This window comes from Silurus meridionalis, chromosome 16 (genome assembly GCF_014805685.1).
Source record: "Silurus meridionalis isolate SWU-2019-XX chromosome 16, ASM1480568v1, whole genome shotgun sequence".
Taxonomy (NCBI): domain Eukaryota; kingdom Metazoa; phylum Chordata; class Actinopteri; order Siluriformes; family Siluridae; genus Silurus; species Silurus meridionalis.
Window position 1 is genome coordinate 5,331,911 of NC_060899.1, and position 21,076 is coordinate 5,352,986.

The following is a 21,076-nucleotide window of genomic DNA, read 5'->3' on the forward strand; positions in this document are numbered from 1 at the left end:
AACTTATTTTAGTATTAGTTTTAATTATGAATATAATGTTGATCTTTTTTTTTAATTACACATACAATTTGGATATAGACCTAGCATGTTGAGTACACATTTAATCTTTAATTATTACATTATGAATGATAAAAAAAAAAACTATAATTAAAACTCCAAAGAATTATGAAAAACATTTGGTATTGTTTTTTTTCTTCTTTTTTTGCATCATTTGATGCTAATACAAATGTATTATCTCGCATTGTAGATTTCTCTGTGTAGTCTTTAATTAATAGCTTGTAATGAGAATGATTAACTACAAGAGTTGCTCTACACCTTTCTTCTTCTTCTTCTTCTTCTTCTTCTTTCAGCTTCTCACCACAGTGGAACATCCGTCTCCATACCCCCCTGTCCTCTACATCTGCCTCTTTCAAACCAACTACCTGCATGTCTTCCCTCACCACATCCATAAACTTGGTCCTTGGTCTTCCTTGGTCCTTGGTCTTCCTCTTTTCCTCCTTCCTGGTGGCTCCATCCTCAGCATTCTCCACCGATATACCCCATGTCCCTCTTCTGTACATGAAGGGCAAAAGAATACCCCAAAGAAAACTCCTACAGATCATACGCTATCAATATCACTGAATGCAGGAAAAGTTGAGAGGCTGAGGACATTTATTGTTAAGCCATAAAGACTTATTAAGGAGTGTCCAATGTGAATGTGTAGCAAACCAATCTAAAAAAAAAAAATAAATAATAATAATAATAATAATTGAGGGTTAGTAAAAGATTGATAAATAGTTAAAATGTTTAGACTGTTGGAGTAATAAAACAAAAGGCATATGTTGTTGAAAGAAGTTTTATTTCATTTACGAGCGATTATTGGCGTTTGTACTGTTATAAATGTTATAATGTTTTAAAGTCATGTCATAATGTGTTCTGTCTGTAATAGTGCATTAAGGAACATTTTTTCAATAGTACCATTATTCTAAACAAAATTTATATTTAATTCAAGCACTTTCAAAGACCTATATTAGTTTTCAAGAACTTTCCAGCCCTTGAATTGTATCTGAAATTCAAGTACTTTTAAGAAGCGTGGGAACCCTGCTCTCCCCTCTAACCCATGCGTGTCTGCCTATTATTTGTTGTTCATAAATAATTCGTTCGTTTTTAACAAGACAGAAGAACGAGTAGTCTCAAAGAGTCATGTTTACTTGTAAAAAAATATTTTTTGTCATTCCGATTAAAATCAGTCCGATTGAAAGATTTGGCGGTGGACTTTTTACATGACACGTTATCTAATCTGATGTGGTGTTCACAATCGGAATGTCTTTGTGACGTGCACTTTGTGTAGATTTTCTGCAAGGAAAGATAAATGGGCTGATTTGAGATCTGATACGGATGCCGGGTGAAGAGGAGGTGGAGATTTGAGGAAGCACATTTTGTCCCTCAAGTATTGGGTCTTATCAACAGCATTAATCGTGTTAACGCATTTTGCATGGCAGAATTTTTATTTTGTTCGGTTTATAAAAAGGTTCATGTCATGAATCCTCTGGTCCGAGTAGTTCGGACTAATAGATCAGTTTTTTGGTCCGAATCTTGATGTTATTGTTACAATAATGATGGGAGTCACGTGATGAAGGAATTAATGATACGGACCAGAAGAGATGAGAGGTGAGCTACTCATTCTGTTTATCATCATTTATCCTTTATCTGCTTTGTCATATTTTCATTATTGGAACTAATGTCAGAGTTCGTGTATGTAGACGTGTGTATGGGTATCTGCTTATTGAAAATGTACCATTTTATATTAATTCTGATCAAAGGAACGAAATGATCTAAAGAACCAAGTCACTGAAATGATCCCATCTTCCAATCACTAGCAGTGATCAGTAATACAGATGAGTGCCAGTGCTCCTAGTAATGCCAGGGAACGGATCAACGAATAAAAGAATGCTCTTAGCATGGGAAACGGTGTATTTGTGGCCTGTACACAATAAGATAGAAGAAAGACAAGAAACAAACAGCAATGATCAATAGACTGGAAAGCTTACCGAACAACAGTCCAGCAGGGGGCGCTCGCCTCTAACCCGGGTGTGTGTTTCTACAGAGAAACACTACAGGAGCTCATGTAGAGTCGCGCCGTCATCGTCTCTGTGACGTAGCACCCTGATTAATAAACATGTAAACAGTGTAAGGCTACTATTTCATCGAAGGCCATTGTTGAGATCAGAAGTTAAAACAAGTGCTTCAGAATAATCTTAGAAAATCAGCAACGATGGTGAGAAAAAGTTTTCTTCTTTTTAGTTTTGAGCTTTTAGCCGATAGTTCTGCTAAAACTACACTAATTCGTGTAAAGACATGTTAATGTGTGTGTCATAAATTCCTTCCTCGATGTTTTTGTGTGTGGCACGTTTTAAATATAACAACAGTTTAAAAAAAGAACAACAAACAACAACAAATTCAGGAGTTTTCTACAAAAAATAAATAAATCTACAGTATCTACAGCATCAACTCACGGCTCATCGTCTCTCTACATACCGTAGATGTGAAGCTTTGGCTTTTCCAAACCTTGTTTTTTCCGTCATCGTTCCTTTACATTTTTTCCTGAGTTTTCCAGCTTCTCATGGAGGGAGAAAAGAATAGAAAGTACGGAAGCGCATTGCATTCACAAAGAAAAAAAAATTCACAGCAATGATCTCATAATTATGGGATACTAAGTCATAATTATAAGACACTATGTCATAATTATGATCATAATTATGAGACACTATGTCATTATTATGGGATACTAAGTCATAATTATGAGACACTAAGTCATAATTATAAGACACTATGTCATAATTATGATCATAATTATGAGACACTATGTCATAATTATGGAATACTGTGTCATAATTATGAGATACTGTCATAATTATGGGATACTAAGTCATAATTATGAGACAATAAAGTCATAATTATGAGACACTATGTCATAATTATGAGACACTATGTCACAATTATGAGACACTAAGTCATAATTATGAGGCACTATGTCACAATTATGAGACACTAAGTCATAATTATGAGGCACTATGTCACAATTATGAGACACTATGTCATAATTATGAGACAATATGTCACAATTATGAGACACTAAGTCATAATTATGAGGCACTATGTCACAATTATGAGACACTATGTCATAATTATGAGGCACTATGTCACAATTATGAGACACTATGTCATAATTATGAGACACTATGTCACAATTATGAGACACTATGTCATAATTATGAGGCACTATGTCACAATTATGAGATAAGTGATAATTATGAGACACTAAGTCACAATTATGAGACAATAAAGTCATAATTATGATCATAATTATGAGACAATAAAGTCATAATTATGAGACAATAAAGTCATAATTATGAGGCACTATGTCACAATTATGAGACACTAGGTCATAATTATGAGATACTATGTCATAATTATGAGACACTATGTCATGATTATGAGACACTATGTCATGATTATGAGACACTATGTCATGATTATGAGACAATATGTCACAATTATGAGACACTAAGTCATAATTATGAGGCACTATGTCACAATTATGAGACACTATGTCATAATTATGAGGCACTATGTCACAATTATGAGACACTATGTCATAATTATGAGACACTATGTCACAATTATGAGACACTATGTCATAATTATAAGGCACTGTCACAATTATGAGACAATAAAGTCATAATTATGAGACAAAGTCACAATTATGAGACAATAAAGTCATAATTATGATCATAATTATGAGACAATAAAGTCATAATTATGAGACAATATGTCACAATTATGAGACAGTCATAATTATGAGGCACTATGTCACAATTATGAGACACTAGGTCATAATTATGAGACACTAAGTCATAATTATGAAACACTATGTCATAATTATGAGACACTGTCATAATTATGAGACACTATCTCATAATTATGAGATACTAAGTGACAATTATGAGACACTGTCATAATTATGATCATAATTATGAGACATGTCACAATTATGAGACAGTCATAATTATGAGATACTATGTCATAATTATGAGACACTAGGTCATAATTATGAGACATGTCACAATTATGAGATAAGTGATAATTATGAGACAATAAAGTCATAATTATGATCATAATTATGAGACATGTCACAATTATGAGATAAGTGATAATTATGAGACACTATGTCACAATTTTGAGACACTAAGTCAATTATGAGACAGTCATAATTATGAGACACTAAGTCAATTATGAGACACTAAGTCATAATTATGAGACACTAAGTCATAATTATGAGATACTAAGTCATAATTATGAGATCCTTGCTGTGAATTGTTTTTTCTTGTGAATGCAATGCGCTTCCGTAAGAAAGAAGCGGATCATTAACTCTTGTTTACTGCAGTAGGAATGTTCACTTTAAAACTCCAACAACATACAGAAATATCCCATTCTCATTTCTTCAATTACACAAAATATTGACAAATATATATTCTGTATATGTTCTAGATCTGTATTGAGCAAGTATAAGAAAAAAAACTTGTGTTTTGGATAAACAATGTTTTTTTTTCTTTTCTAAATAATAATGTTACTTATGTTTGGGGTCGATTTGACTCTGATCAGATATCAATGTTTGTTGTTTTAATAAAAAAATAATAATAAATGCTTTTTTTTTACCACACACTCATTAACAAGACAATGTAATTTTGTACAAATTTGCTTTACAAAACACATCATCTGGGCAACAGGAAGCTGAAAGCAGCTGAGATGTAGATATCAGAGAGAACATTAAATATGATGTCAAATGTAGTGACTGACATTTTCATGTTGTTCTAATCAACAGTATTCGGGCACCTACGTTCCTGTTGTGATGAACATGCCTGCGGGTTCTCCAGAAGAACAAATGCTGGTAATGTACAGTTCAAACACACACTGTTTTTTTACACAGAATAAACTAAAGCCCATCACTACCTCATCACCTAAACAGGTTAATTTAGTAAACCCCTTAATCACTTACTCTGTCTTTCATGGAACTAAACGAAGAGGAATAATTGAAAAGTGGTATCCAATCTGCGATATTATTGGGGACCTAATTATGGTTCAGAATTAGCTATAAAACATAACTGACTAATAAAAAATCAGATTGTAAAAATGTCCATATAGAGGAATGTGAGCGCAACTGGCAACCGCTCTAAAAAGGAGGTCAGGGTCATGTGTGTACCCTGGTGCTTTGAATTTGTCCCTGTGTCACAATTATGAGACACTATGTCACAATTATGAGACACTAAGTCATAATTATAAGACACTATGTCACAATTATGAGACACTGTCATAATTATGAGACATGTCACAATTATGAGATAAGTGATAATTATGAGACACTATGTCACAATTATGAGACACTATGTCATGATTATGAGACACTAAGTCACAATTATGAGACACTATGTCACAATTTTGAGACACTAAGTCAATTATGAGACACTATGTCACAATTATGAGACACTATGTCATAATTATGAGACACTATGTCACAATTATGAGACACTATGTCATAATTATGAGACACTGTCACAATTATAAGACAAAGTCACAATTATGAGACACTAAGTCATAATTATGAGACACTGTCACAATTATGAGACACTGTCACAATTATGAGACAAAGTCACAATTATGAGACACTAAGTCATAATTATGAGACACTATGTCATAATTATAAGGCACTGTCACAATTATGAGACACTATGTCATAATTATGAGACACTATGTCACAATTTTGAGACACTAAGTGACAATTATGAGACACTATGTCATAATTATGAGACACTGTCACAATTATGAGACACTAAGTCACAATTATGAGATAATAATTCATAATTATGAGACACTATGTCATAATTATGAGACACTAAGTCATAATTATGAGATACTAAGTCATAATTATGAGACACTAAGTCATAATTATGAGACACTAAGTCACAATTATGAGATCCTTGCTGTGAATTGTTCTTTCTTTGTGAATGCAATGCGCTTCCGTAAGAAAGAAGCGGATCATTAACTCTTGTTTACTGCAGTAGGAATGTTCACTTTAAAACTCCAACAACATACAGAAATATCCCATTCTCATTTCTTCAATTACACAAAATATTGACAAATATATATTCTGTATATGTTCTAGATCTGTATTGAGCAAGTATAAGAAAAAACATCTTGTGTTTGGATAAACAATGGTTTTTTTTTTCTTTTCTAAATAATAATGTTACTTATGTTTGGGGTCGATTTGACTCTGATCAGATATCAATGTTTGTTTGTTTTTAAAGAAAAAATTTATAAATTATTATTTTTTTTTACCACACACTCATTAACAAGACAATGTAATTATGTACAAATTTGCTTTACAAAACACATCATCTGGGCAACAGGAAGCTGAAAGCAGCTGAGATGTAAATATCAGAGAGAACATTAAATATGATGTCAAATGTAGTGACTGACATTTTCATGTTGTTCTAATCAACAGTATTCGGGCACCTACGTTCCTGTTGTGGTGAACATGACTGCGAGTTCTCCAGAAGAACAAATGCTGGTAATGTACAGTTCAAACACACACTGTTTTTTTACACAGAATAAACTAAAGCCCATCACTACCTCATCACCTAAACAGGTTAATTTAGTAAACCCCTTAATCACTTACTCTGTCTTCAAGGGAACGAAACAAAGAGGAATAAATGAAAAGTAGTATCCAATCTGCGATATTATTGGGGAACTAAATATGGTTCAGAATTATCTATAAAACATAACTGACTAATAAAAAATCAGATTGTAAAAATGTCCATATAGAGGAATGTGAGCGCAACTGGCAACCGCTCTAAAAAGGAGGTCAGGGGTCATGTGTGTACCCTGGTGCTTTGAATTTGTCCCTGTGTCCTTTTATAGCTGCAAGTTTTAAAAACTGTTTACGTTAACCTTAAAATAGCTTTAGTATATGCTGTTTGTGTTACAGTATTATTACGGTGCTCCATTCTATGTGATGCCTCCTCAGCAGTACTCAGTCCATCCCACAGGATTAAATACATTCTACAATGTACTCCCTGGACCTACTTCCCCAACAAATGGTAAGTTCATCATGGCTTTCCAGTCATCTTTACAAAAAGGCTGGTTTTCTTGTAGGATGTTATTATCCTCACAGCTTACATGTTGGTCTTTAATTGAAACTGATCTTATTCGTGTCGGCTGCAGGGATGTTATACTATAATGATCAGGACGTGCACAACCAGACTCAATTCCCAATGATCCCTCCACTGCAGCAACATCCAACTACCATGAGGAAGAGGAAAACGGTGCGTGTGCTTACTCTTTGTTTCAGTATTGGTTCATTTACTGAGTAATGAGACTATTTATCTCTGATCATGTGCTATTTATTTCCCATTAAGATCATTGTCCGAGACCCTAACCAGGACCACAAGGACATCACGGAAGAGATCATTTTAGAAGCTGGGAGGAGTCGGAAGCCCACTCTGCCAGTGGGAAATGACTTTTCTGTCCCTGTGCCTCTGCAGGTAACAGTCACACACGCATTCATAGAGGAAGCAGATTCTTCTGGCTAATAGCTCACCAGCCTTCCTCCTTATATTCGCCTCTATTACTATTTCCCTTTTCACTATTTTTTACTTATGTGTGCAATCTGTTTTCCCTTCTTTCTCTTTCTATTTTATGTCCAAATTCTCATTATCCTCACGCTTTCCACCTCAAATCCCAGCAATTGGACCAACTCGTGGAAAATGAGCATGTCTATTATGTGGACAGAGCTCAGGGCCCCCCTGCTCCTGCCGACTTGGAACCAGGTAAGTCCAAATACCTCAATAATTTATATATATATATTTTTTATTTTTGACTCGTCTAGTCTGTGATTTAATTGCTACTGTCTATGTTGTCTACAGATGAACAGCTTGAAAGTTATTCAGTACCATATGCTGCATTAGATGGCGCTGAAAAGCATACCTCTTCAGCCGAGCCCGGTCCTGCACAAGCCATCACACCAACACCAGATAAAACAGAGCCTGTGCAAGTGCCCCCAGAGGTTCCAGCTTCTGTTTTATTCGCCATCGATAAGCCGGCCGAATCAGACACAGCTCCTCGTCCTGACGACTCCCAGTTTCTCAGAGAGGTGAGTTTAGGGCTCGTTGCTGTCCCTGCACTGGATTTTAATTGGTCAAAATCTTTTACAATTTGACTAAATTAATTAAACGTGTAGTCCAGCATTTTTCTAACGGTATAATTAAGACTTACTGCAAATTGTTAAACCGTTGTGCATGTTAAACGGTGTTGACGCCAAAAGTATCTTGAAAGAACAAATCCGTACTTTTAGAAATAAGACCCGTACTTTTTAAATACGTTTTTTACAAACGAAAGAATTAGGCATCTTTAAATTTCAATATGCAAATAGCTGTTACCTTTTGGTAATGCTGTATAAAAATCTCACATAATTGTTCCTTTTTCCCACAACTGGCCTTTGACTTTCGTTGTAATAGAGTCATGAGTAAAGTTTTCTGCTTGTCTCAATAAACTAGGAGGCATGTTAGCTCTTGCTTGTAGTTATTGCACATGGACTACAGATGCTGTAGATATAAACTGAGGTGCCAAAACTGGAGTATTTCTTTAAATAACTATATATAAATATATAAATGCTGTCGTTCACTTCGGGTGAATGTGTGAAACCTACATTTACACTACAAATTCACAGTAATCCTGGTGTTTTATTATTCATTTGTGTGTGTTTGTGTGTTAGGATAAGCCGGAGCTCGCTTTCCAGCAGTCTGACTTTGACCTTGAGCCAGTCTCAACCACAGTCGAGAATTACAGTGTGTCGCCTGTGATTGTGCAGCATCTGGCTTCAGCAGAAACACCAGCAGATGAGATTGTGGAACAGAAAGTTGAGCTGCTGAAGAATGAACCGGAGCCCAGCTCTGGGGATGAAAGCAACGATGGGGTCCTTTCACCTGTTGAAGAGCCCAAAACAACACCATGCCCGGTCCTTCACAAGCCGTCACATCAAAACCAGATAAAACAGAGCCTGTGCAAGTGCCCTCAGAGTTTCCAGCTTCTGCTCTAATCACCATCGATGGGCCGGCCGAAACTCCTCATCCTGACGACTCCCAATCACTCAGAGAGGTGAGTTTAGGGCTCGCTGCTGTCCCTGCACTGTATTTTAATTGGTCAAAATCTTTTACAATTTGACAAAATTAAACGTGTAGTCCAGCATTTTCTAACGTTTTAATTAAGACGTAATGCAAATGTCTAACGACATCTGTGAGTGGAGCGCACCATGGCAGTGCTCTGATCTGCATCAAATATTGTCAGATGTGACAACTTCTTCCCACATTTAGTTATTTTTTTTTATAAATGTTCGATCTGTCACAATCTATCACATCTTTGCAATTATCTGTATGTTCTGTTGCCTAAATGTAACATTCTGGAGCAATGCATTAAATATACATTATTGTTCGCCAAAAAACAAAAACCAAAGGCACTGTTGTGCATGTTAAACGGTGTTGACTACAAAAGTAGCTTAAAAGAACAAATCCGTACTTTTAGAAATAAGACCCGTACTTTTTAAATACGTTTTTTACAAATGAAAGAATTAGGCATCTTTAAATTTCAATATGCAAATAGCTGTTACCTTTTGGTAATGCTGTATAAAAATCTCACATAATTGTTCCTTTTTCCCACAACTGCCCTTTGACTTTCATTGTAATAGAGTCATGAGTAAAGTTTTCTGCTCGTCTAAATAAACTAGGAGGCATGTTAGCTCTTGCTTGTAGTTATTGCACATGGACTACAGATGCTGTAGATATAAACTGAGGTGCCAAAACTGGAGTATTTCTTTAAATAACTATATATAAATATATAAATGCTGTCGTTCACTTCGGGTGAATGTGTGAAACCTACATTTACACTACAAATTCACAGTAATCCTGGTGTTTTATTATTAATTTGTGTGTGTTTGTGTGTTAGGATAAGCCGGAGCTCGCTTTCCAGCAGTCTGACTTTGACCTTGAGCCAGTCTCAACCACAGTCGAGACTTACAGTGTGTCGCCTGTGATTGTGGAGCATTTGGCTTCAGCAGAAACACCAGCAGATGAGATTGTGGAGCAGGAAGCTGAGCCGCCGAAGAATGAACCCGAGCCCAGCTCTGAGGATGAAAGCAACGATGGGGTCCTTTCACCTGTCGAAGATCCCATTAACAACACCATGCACAGTGAGACCTACTTCTTCTGACTCGCACACTTCATAATGTTTTTCACTACTTTTCATGACTGCTTTTGCTCGTTCCTTTCTCAGAGCCAGAGATGGAGAACAAGAGGATACAATATGGTAGAGAGTTTCTTTTGAGAATGCAGTTCATGCCTGATTGTATGCAGAAGCCAGAGGGGCTTCCATTCATACCTGATGTGGTGCTACGCAAGGTAAGCCTCCTGACATGTGGGCTTTATTTTAACTTTAAAACCGGATAAGGAATATTGTTTCACAGATCATTGCTTCACTCTCTGCTTTTACAGTGTAACCAAAATAGGTTGCCACCGGACCCACAGAGGCTCATCTCCAGAGACCCTTTCTTCATTCCAGCCTTTGCAGACAATAGAAGTATGATTCCTAATGAGAAAAGAGCACCAGTGAGTTTCTGAATGTGGTCCCACCCCACACTCACACAGCCATAAGTAGACTGTATATATAACAACCTAATTGACTGCTTTTCACCTGATTTTGGTTAAAGATCAATCCCTGGTTAAAATGTGCCTGTCTTTGGCATAAAAGGGTCGATGTTACTTCAAACTATAGCACAAGAGAGATGGTACAAGATTTACTAACTGTAAATGTTATTTAAAAAAAATACAAACTAACATAGCAGTCTGACTTTACTAAAAAGTGTTCTGTTGTGCTTTTGTTATTCATTTCTGTCTCGTTTTATGTGTTTCTTTGAGTACTATACCACAATAACATGGCAATCAGTAATATATAAATGATATCAGTAATATCTCAAATATTTCGCCTTCTTTTTATGCTTTATAACGTTTGCCCTTTTAGCAACCGAATGCAATTTGGAGGCGGCCTCCACCCAACAAGTTCCTCTTGCATGTGCCTATGAATGAAGAGGTAAAGTTGAAGAAGGCTGAGAATGCCTGGAAGCCTCGCATAAAAAGCAGTAATTCCACAGAGGACCTCGAAACCCAGAAAACTGAGGTTAGCACATTACTCTGCAGTTCCACACTGTCATTGCAGAAAGATTTACATTTCTCACTCGCTGTCTGTGCAATCAATTGGTCTGTTGGGTGCAGATATTTTTTTAAAATACAGTCATGTTCATGTTGTGTGTTGCGCAGAAGCTTTTCCGGACGGTGCGCAGTATCCTTAACAAACTGACGCCGGAGATGTTCGATCAGCTGATGAAGCAGGTGAAAGAGCTCCACATCGACACAGAGGAGCGACTAAAGGGTGTCGTCAACCTGATATTTGAGAACGCCATTGATGAGCCCAACTTCTCCATGGGGTACGGGATCATGTGTAAATCTCTGGCTGCAGTAAGTAAAATATCACATCTCCTTCTTTATGTTTTAGTGCATTTAAGCCTATTTGTGATTCTAACTGTGGAATTTTCTTCTTATTTTTCTTTTTAGATAAATGTGCCCATGGCAAACAAACCCCACAGCAATGTGAATTTTCAAAGGCTGCTCCTTCACCGCTGTCAGAAAGAATTTGATAAGGACAAAACGAGCAACGATGTCCTTGATAAAAAACAGCGGGAACTGGAAGCAGCTGTTTCAGTAAGCATCGTTTCTCTCAAGAGGGCTTTCTCTTCGTTTTTTTCAATTTGTGTTTCCCACAGAATAGAATCAAAATCTGCTGAATTTGCAAATTAAGATTCAAGTGGATAATCTGTTATCAGGCTTGAACCCGTCCTTCTGTAAAGTTTCTATGGTATCTTTGTGTAATATTTGTATTTTTTAATTGCACAGATTTTTTGTATTTATGATGATAACGATTTACTTTTCCAGGCCAGTGAACGTGAGAGGCTTCAGGACGAGCTGGAGGAGGCAAAAAACAAAACTCGCAGAAAAACAAAGGGTAACGTTAAGTTCATCGGGGAGCTGTTTAAGTTGCGATTGTTGACTGAGTCAATCATTCATAACTGTGTGGTGAAACTGCTGAAAAAAAATGACGAGGAAAGTCTCGAGTGCCTCTCAATTCTCCTCACGACCGCCGGCAAAGAGATGGACGTTAAGAAGGCCAAGGTAAACAACCAAAGACGGCATTGTAGAGCATTTTCATTGTTCGGGATTGTTCTAATTACCATCCTGCAAAGTTGTACACTATTATACCTTTAATGTAGCATATTGAATTTTCATTCGAATGCCAGCTTGAAAAGTTTTTTAGATTGTATACATGGTAAAAAAAATGATCACATATTCCCATGTTTTGCATTTCCAGTATCATTAACGATTCTGCTGTGTTTCTGGACAGTGCGCAATTTTTAATTACGCTATAAAACATCGGATTAAAGTTTGTGTGTGGTTTAGTAAGCTTTTGCTGCTGCTTATGTAATACTCGGTTTTGTAAAAGTTTCATGTAGCCATGTTAAAGCCTGTAATCTTAAATGACCACATGTTAACAGAGCACTCGCTTATAATTTATAGACCAATACAAAGAGTCTTGGAGAAATTGCTATAGATCTATTACATAAAAAGTGTGCTTCCTGTTGTTTAATATTCGAACAGCTGTTTCAAGTGTAACCGATGAAATGTTTATGAAACGCCAGTGAACAAATATCTGCTTTTTACAACTTGTCACATCTGACAGCTGTAAAAATCTTCTATTAAACATGTTTCCTAAAGTACTGTTATTGGAACTATTGGAACAGTAGAATAGGTATTGGAGCACTACTGCTGAATTGTTGCCTAATTTTATTCTATCCTTCAGGTACAAATGGATAAGTACTTTAAAAAGATGGAAGAAATTGTGAAGGGGAAAAAAACCTCATCACGCGTTCGCTTTATGCTCCAGGACGTAATTTACCTGCGCCTGGTCAGTGAACTTGTTTGTTTACCTACTAGATGTGCATCCGTGCTTATATTTAACAGTAGTACATAATGAAATGATAAGAAAACAGTGAATGACGTGTCCGATTCCTCGTTTCAGAACAACTGGGTACCACGGAGAGTTGTAGAAGGACCGAAGACCATTGAAAGTATCCACATGGATGCCAAATGGAGCAGCAGGAGGAGCAAAGAATAGTTCAAGAAAAGCTACGATCCATGGGCCCGACTAGGCGAGGTTATAAAGGGCATATGTGTTCTAGACTAATCCTTTTTACAACTTAGTCCCTTTCTTTTCGCAGCACATAACCAATGCACTGCATCTTTTTGTTGTTATTTCTTGTTTCTTTTACAGTATTTTCAAGTCATAAGACCATGAACACTGTGAGAATGAACAGTACATTAGACCCCAACAAGATCCCTAAAATCAAAAAGGTACTGACTTTACATGTGAAGAAACATGTTTTTGAAATGCAAGCTTGAACTATTTCAGTCAGCATTTAAAGCTTGAGATGTAGATTAACTCAAACCTGCTGGTGAAACTATTTACGTAGTTGAAAAGTATTTACCTTTAAGAGTTGCCTGAACTAAGCGTTAGAAATCCCCAAATGTTTGTGGATTTAGAGCTATAGGAGAGCTGCTTCATTCCTTTTTTTTTATTAAACTAGAAGGCAGTAAGTAGCTGTGAGATTCTCATGATCTGATGGGAAACATTTAAGTAAAAGCATGTTCTGATTTAACTGTTTGCATATTCATTAGTTTTTGTTTACTAGGTAGACTTTTCCCTAAAGCTTTCGAGTTTCACTCACACGATTAGGACTGCGGATATCGATTATTTTAGTGATCGAGCATTCTACTGATTATTATAAGTTCCTTTTCTTTATTCAAGAGAAATATGAAATATACAAGAGAAAGTAAGACAGGTAAAGTCATTTGTTTCATTTTTAGAATAATTAACATTTTAATTGTTGAAATTGCAGACAAGAATATCTGTGAAAACTAAACCGGTTGAGTGCATTTAATTGCGATATGACATTAAAATACAAATATATAAATAAAAATATAAAACTTACTTTTCTAATTACTTTAAAAATGGGAAACGTTTTTCTGATCGTTCTACCATTTTTCATTCTGCAGCGTCTTCTGTGTTACCTGTTCAGAGTTTAGCGGGTGGTGCATCAGTAAGAATGGTCCGTGGGGAAACGAGGTGCTCTGTGTGTAGTTAAATGGACTAAGCCAAGTTATTTGCCTCGTTGCTTTTTTGTATTCGAATTACTCAAATTACACAATTCACACAATTTAATTAATGTGGATTTCTACTTCAAATTCCATAACATTTCTTAAACTGGCAATCTGTTAAAGTACACTTTTTTCTACCAGGTTTATAAGAAGCATTCTTATTTGAACTGAATTGTGTTTGTGTGTAGTTTCCAGCAGATGATAAGATCTATTTTGGACCGAATTTCGAGAGACGACGGCTGAACTGGAAGAATGGCTGCAATGAAGAAACTAGCGCTAGAGCCACATCTGGAGCATCAGGTGAGTCTGTAGTGAATGTAGTCTGTGTCCTTTTTCAGCTCTCTCCTGTGTTCATGTTGTGAAAAAATTCAAAGCAAGTTGTGATTGTAGGTGTTGTTCTTGAAACTTAATTTAGTTTAATGCATGAGCATTTTTAGTCATGACACATCATGTCTCTTGTGTTTCAGTGAAACTCGACGCAGTGCCAGACTTGACTACAAACAAGCCTGAGCTATCAGAGGAGGAAATGGAGAAACGGTCCAAATCCATAATCGAGGAATTCCTACACATAAATGATTACAAGGTAATTATCTCATGCACTGTCTTATGATCACATTTAGTAGAAAACACATCGGTTATTATCTTGTTACTGCGTCACATAATCGTGGTGGGTTCGTGTGCAGGAGGCCTTGCATTGCGTGGAGGAACTGGACCAGGGCAGGATGCTGTACCTTTTTGTTCAGGTGGGTGTGGAGACCACGCTGGAGCAAAACCAGATCACACGTGACCACATGGGTCATCTGTTCCATCAGCTGCTGCAGGCTGGGATCCTCTCCACATCTCAGTTTTTAAAGGGTGAGTGACATTCCTGCACCACACAGCTCCGTCTCCCACTGGCGCTAGAGACACTACTGTCTGCGTCATGAGATGTCCACAGCTTGATGACATATTTACACCCAATGGGGTTATTGTTAGCATTATTATGAATAAGTTTGCTTTTACATTTGGTCATTTTCATTTTGCTCCCTTTTTATTCTTTCTTTTCCCTATTTTCTTATCTATCCTTGTTCACACAGGTTCTCAGAAACCCTCCAGATTGCAGATGATATGGCGATTGATATTCCTTATGTATGGCAGTACATAGCGGAGCTCGTTAATCCTGTGCTTCGGAAAGGAGGAATCTCTTTGAGAGAATTATTAATGTATTTGCACTTACATTTGAGACTATACATAAACATTTTTTGCTGTAAAGGAAGTTGGGGTTTGTTTTTAATTGTTGATTTCTTGTGAATTCCAGTGAATTTAGCAAACCACTACTTCCTGTGGCAAGAGCTGGCATATTATCCGCAGAAATATTGCACCTTCTCTGCAAACAAATGGTGAGCTGTGAGATCTTATATAGAATCTGACTGAAAAAGTAAAGTGTGTCGTCATACTAGTTGAAAAAGGTTATTTATTGTTAAAGTCATTGCTGTGTTTTTCTTCACTTTAGAGCCAGACGGAAGTGGGGGCCTTATGGGGGGACTCTAAACTGAGCTGGGCTGATTTTCTTCCTGAAACTGTGGATGTGAACAACTTCATTACTGAGCAGGTGAGCTGTTGGCTGCACACTAGATTTGGACACCACTGGAAGATCTGGACCAAACAGGATCGAGTGGGCAGTAGATTTTCTACTACTTGAGTAATAATAATAGAAGAGCTGAGTAAAAGTGACAGCATAGTTATTTTATGAAAATCGCTTTGAAATACTATTGTTACTATCTGATTTAATCACTTGGCTCAGCATATTTTTGGCTGGTTGTTACAGAGGGCTTTTATAAATTTGCAATAATCAATATGGGTTAAAAATCATACTGTGATCAATTTCATTTGTTAATATAAGAACATTGTCAGTGAGCTCAAATGGCAGCTCGTCTGATCAGAAAAGAGAAAAGTGGTTCTGTTTGTGGTGTAAAAAGCATTGTGTTGGTTGGGTAGACTTGATGCAGTTTTGTTTCTAAACCAGCACAAATGTTGCCTTTAATGACACAAAGAGCCACAACCAGTTCTTACTTTATGTTTCATTTTTTTCCGTCAGAAGCTGCAATTCACTCTTTCAGAGTGCTCATGCTCACGCTCACGCTCATGCCAGCGAAAAGATTCTTCTAGTTGCTACGAGAGGTGGAGGAAAAGTCAGAGGACTATTAACACAGTCAGAAAACGCATCCTCTAAAATAAAAGTCAAAAAGTTTTGAATGATCGATCTTGTGTGCTTTGATGAAACAAAAGCTCAGTTCAGACTGTAATTCATTATTATTTCCATTTTTTTCCATTTTAAAGACCTGCAAACATTTTTATATATATATATATATATATATATATATAGATAGATAGATAGATAGATAGATAGATAGATAGATAGATAGATAGATAGATAGATAGATAGATAGATACAGTATATAAAATGCAAATTATATTTTTAATATAACTGTAAAAGATGTTTGAGAGGCTTCCTGACAATCAGATTAGTTCGGTTAAGGACAGTTGCGTTTATTGTGGGAAATGAGTCGGGGTTCTAGAGAAGATTATCATCGGTTTAAGTCTGATTTTTAAGGTTAGTATTAATGGAAGCGTGGAATCCTGCATTCAGAAGACTGCTGAGATAATGATCCAAAACAAGACCTTTGAATGGAAATGAAGGTAGCAAATGGCAACTTGTACAAAGGCATGAAAGAGATGCTGCTAAACCTAAAGTGCTTGTTATTTTTAATACTGAGAGTAAATTTAAACCATGTAAATAAATTAAAAAGAAAGTTAGAAAAGCAAAATGTGTATATATTATTATTTCTTATAGCCAACCAAACATTGAAACATCTGAAGTGCCAGAAAGCTTTTGAAATAGGCTACAAACTGCACCTGCAAAAAAAAAAAAAAAATCTCTACCACAAAAAATTGCATCAGGAATTACATTTATTGAGACGAGGCTGTTTGACATCTGTACTATTATCATGAAGTCATCCTAATTATTTGCATATTATATATATATATATATATATATATATATATATATATATATATATATATATATATATGCATATATTATTTGCATACTTAAAAATACAATACACACAGAATTAGAGAGAGAGAGAGAAAGAAAGAAAGATGAGCAGTCCTCTAAAATCTCCAAATGTGATTAAACAAGTATTGATTTTTGATCATTCATTTTTATGTCTTATGATCTACAGGTCTATAAAGAAGTGAAGAGAGACCGCTATGCGTTGGGAGTTGAGCGGTTATGAGGCTACACAGAACATTAAGGTTAGCAGAGATCAACAGCTGTAACAGGACATCAGGAAATGGTTGGTGTATTGGTACATACTGTGCTCAGGTTGAAGTTTTCATAAAATTGAACAGAATCAGTGTTACGATCAGAAGTAACCTGCAAACAGAAAATAGCGATCATTGTCACCTAATACTCTCATGACACCACATACAGTGTTCAGTTTAACATTCATGTGTTTTTTTAAAGAATGAGAAGATTTCCAAAATGATATTCACAATTAACAGTTTCAGTATTTCAGCAGTTACTCACTGGTCTATTGTCTGTATTTTTGTATGAAGGAGTATCATCTGCAATTGAACATAAAAGACACATCATCAGCTCTCTCTCTTTCTGTGTGTGTGTGTGTGTGTGTGTGTGTGTGTGTGTGTGTGTGTGTGTGTGTGTGTGTGTGTGTGTGTGTTAGTTGGACAAGTATGTGTGTACCTTGTATTTTTTTGTATCTCAGTTTGGAAATCATCAATGCAAATCCTCCAATCAGCAGCAGAGCCCCACAGACACACACAGTGATGAATAAAGGGGAACCTGGAGACAGAAACAGATATAAATCAGAACAGGAACAGACCAGACACACCATCTACATATATGTTTATGAACATCTCATTTGTGGTATGTACAATTAAGCCACTGTTTATTTTCTGATTATTTTTTTTTTCTCTGCTGTTGTAATGATGTCTTGTTGCAAATGAAGGATATTAGAACCCTCAGCGTTCTGTTATCAAACTCAAATCAAACCTGGAACAATCCAGCTGCACTTCTGTCCCTAATGTGGAACCCAAAAACAGGTTTCTTCCCCACAGCATATCAGGGAGTTTTTCCTTTCCACAGTCACCACTGGCTTGCTCATTAGGGATAAAGTTATAAAAAATCAACTATAGGCACTAAATGTATACATTCAAACTTTATAACCTCTTTATCTCTGTAAAGCTGCTTCGGGACAATATCCATTATTAAAAGTGGAAAACACTGAGCTGAAAACCTGCCTAACTGTAACAGTTAGTAACTGTTTAACGTTATTACAGAAAGAATGAGTTGTGCATAAAGAGTGAGCTCTTACTGAAACACAGAGCAGGTTTGGGCGGTGCTTCTAATGCCACCAGGGAGCTTTCGGATGTTGCTGTTGTTTGAGAAATATACAAACGTTTCAAAATGTTAACTTCTTTAACATGTTAAAAGTCTACAATTAAGGAAAATACTTTAGTACGATCTGTACATACAAGTTTTAGTCCAAGTGAGGAGCATTCGCTTCATCATTCGTTCATGAAGAACAACAAAAAAACTATTCACCTGTAACCTGTAGCCACATCTGTGCAAAGATTGTCCAATAACTCACTCCCACATCTTGATTCCAAACTCCAAATAAATAAAACGCTTCATCATTTTCTTCCACGTTGCTGATGTTCACGCTGAAAACTTTAGCACTTGTATTATCAGAAATGGAGAATCTGCCGTTCTGAAAATTTGTGTTAGTATCAAGAACATCTTGAATAAAACTATCATCATTCAGTCTGATAAGATTCTTTGTGTTTCTCTCATACTCCTCTGGATAGTTACAGTTGATGGTGATATTTTGTCCAAGATAAGCGCTCATTATTTTTGGCACCCCACATTGAGTTTCTGTCGATTATACACACAAGATAACAAATAAATTACAGTTCATTAGCTTTATATGTGTAATACTGATATATATATATATATATATATATATATATATATATATATATATATATATATATATATACATAAGTGCTACCTTTATAATATTTTATTGCTTTGACTTATAAGTGATACAAATATTTTCTACTGGAAAATGTTTTTACTCACTATTATATACTTTTAGGGTCACAGTGGCACTGCTCATATCCCCCAATCCTAATCTGTATGTTCCAGCATCCTGTGGCTTCAGCTTTCTGATCAATACTAAGAACAATTTGTATGTGTTTGCGTACAAAGGAATCTTCCATTTTGAACTTGGCTGAGTTTGGTGTCAGCACGTATTATATCACTGCAGTCATTTCCTTTCACCTTACAAATATATTTCATATCATTTGTGTACCAGTTTATGTTCAAAATTATAATGACGCTGCCTCCTGAGTAACCGATCACATCGGAGCAGTTTACTGGACCTGTCAATCAAAAGAAAATCTCATTCATGACTGTAACCTAATCGAACTTTCAATATTCATGAAATCTATAATAAATCATTTTAAATTATTATCTGACCTGAGATTAGGTACAATATGAAGATAAGGACGATCTTCATCCCGGAATGAAATTCAGCTTCACTTTTCTTTCCTAAAATGTTTCCCCACGGAGAAAGTTCAACTGATCGCTCTACACATTATCACTTCTACTTTTGGTTATTTTTTTGTCAGTTCTGTCATTTCCTCTTTATCATAATTATGCATTTATCAGTGGTGCAGATTTGCATGAAGCTCACTTCTTTCTGACATACAGTAAAGATTTTGTTGTTAAATTTGTTAGTTTTTTTCCATCTTTGTTTTCAATCTGTTGTGTTATAACAGTTACTTATATACAAAAAAAAAAGGTGAAATCATAAAGACAACTCAGGCCTTTATAGTTTCTTTTATCTTATCTTAGAGTCTCATCTTTATCTATTTAATATTCAAAGGAAGCATGTAAAACAATGTCAGTGTTATTTCCCTTTTATTCAGTTTGAAGTTTAAGTTGTATAGCGCTAAAAAAAAAAAGCAGATTTACAGAGACAAAACAAGTTTCAAAATCAAATTTTAAATCAAGTTTATAAACTAGTGCCTATTAGCCTATTAATAATGAGCAAGTCAGGGACGATTGTGGCAAAGAAAACTCCCTGAGATGACATGAGGAAGAAACCTAGATGTAGAAGCACTAGAACCTGGGAACAAGTAAATGCAAACTGTTTGCAAAAATGTGTAGAGCATTTATAACAATGGACATTGTCCCAAAGCTGCTTTTAGGATGAAATACTAGGACACTCTTCAAAATAGTAATAATTTCACTACTTGTACTGTACAAGTGACTTTTAATATAAAGGTATAAAAATGAATCAAGTCAATCTGTCTTTCCTACTTTATATTTTGAATTTGGAAAACTTTCCGTATTATTTTGCACCTTCTGCAACAGGTTATTATCGTCAAAAGAGAGGACATGGCTGGGACTAACTGTCAAGTCCAAGTCCAAGTCAAGTCAAGTCAAGTCAAGTCAAGTCAAGTCAAGTCAAGTCAAGTCAAGTCACCTATAGCGCTTTACACAACAGACATTGTCTCAAAGCAGCTTTACAGAATTTTAAGAGTTAAGGTGAATAGTGTGCATTAATCCCTGATGAGCAGCCGTGGCGACTGTGGCAAGGAAAAACTCCCATTGGATGTTATGAGGAAGAACACTTGAGAGGAACCAGACTCAAAAG

General features: G+C 35.9%; 2 protein-coding genes across 2 annotated transcripts; one reads left to right on the plus strand and one right to left on the minus strand.

Moving 5' to 3' along the window:
• The first annotated feature begins 8,953 nt into the window (after positions 1–8,953).
• Positions 8,954–17,648, plus strand: LOC124398627 (eukaryotic translation initiation factor 4 gamma 3-like). The gene is given in 19 exon segments (XM_046868821.1): positions 8,954–9,192; positions 10,036–10,279; positions 10,363–10,487; positions 10,581–10,694; positions 11,107–11,262; positions 11,403–11,600; positions 11,697–11,843; positions 12,075–12,311; positions 12,997–13,101; positions 13,216–13,282; positions 13,285–13,350; positions 13,468–13,547; positions 14,540–14,651; positions 14,819–14,934; positions 15,035–15,206; positions 15,428–15,553; positions 15,649–15,730; positions 15,844–15,942; positions 17,576–17,648. Coding segments are annotated over 16 exon segments (2,154 nt in total). The 5' UTR covers positions 8,954–9,045; the 3' UTR covers positions 15,496–15,553; positions 15,649–15,730; positions 15,844–15,942; positions 17,576–17,648.
• On the minus strand, positions 17,630–19,564 carry LOC124398628. The gene is made up of 6 exons (XM_046868823.1): positions 19,495–19,564; positions 18,958–19,287; positions 18,728–18,787; positions 18,097–18,195; positions 17,923–17,960; positions 17,630–17,769 (listed from the first exon to the last, which is right to left on the minus strand). The coding sequence occupies exons 1-6, from the start codon at positions 19,529–19,531 to the stop codon at positions 17,680–17,682; spliced, it is 654 nt and encodes a 217-aa protein (XP_046724779.1). The 5' UTR covers positions 19,532–19,564; the 3' UTR covers positions 17,630–17,679.
• Between the last annotated feature and the right edge of the window lie 1,512 nt (positions 19,565–21,076).

Coding starts and splice junctions, on each gene's coding strand:
- LOC124398628 (XM_046868823.1), bottom strand. CDS start 19,531: ATGAGCAGTGCCACTGTGACCCTAAAAGTATATAATA. Junction 18,788..18,957: donor GATGTGGCTACAGGTTACAG/GTGAATAGTTTT, acceptor CTCAAACAACAG/CAACATCCGAAAGCTCCCTG. Junction 18,196..18,727: donor CAAACCTGCTCTGTGTTTCA/GTAAGAGCTCAC, acceptor TTCTGTCTCCAG/GTTCCCCTTTATTCATCACT.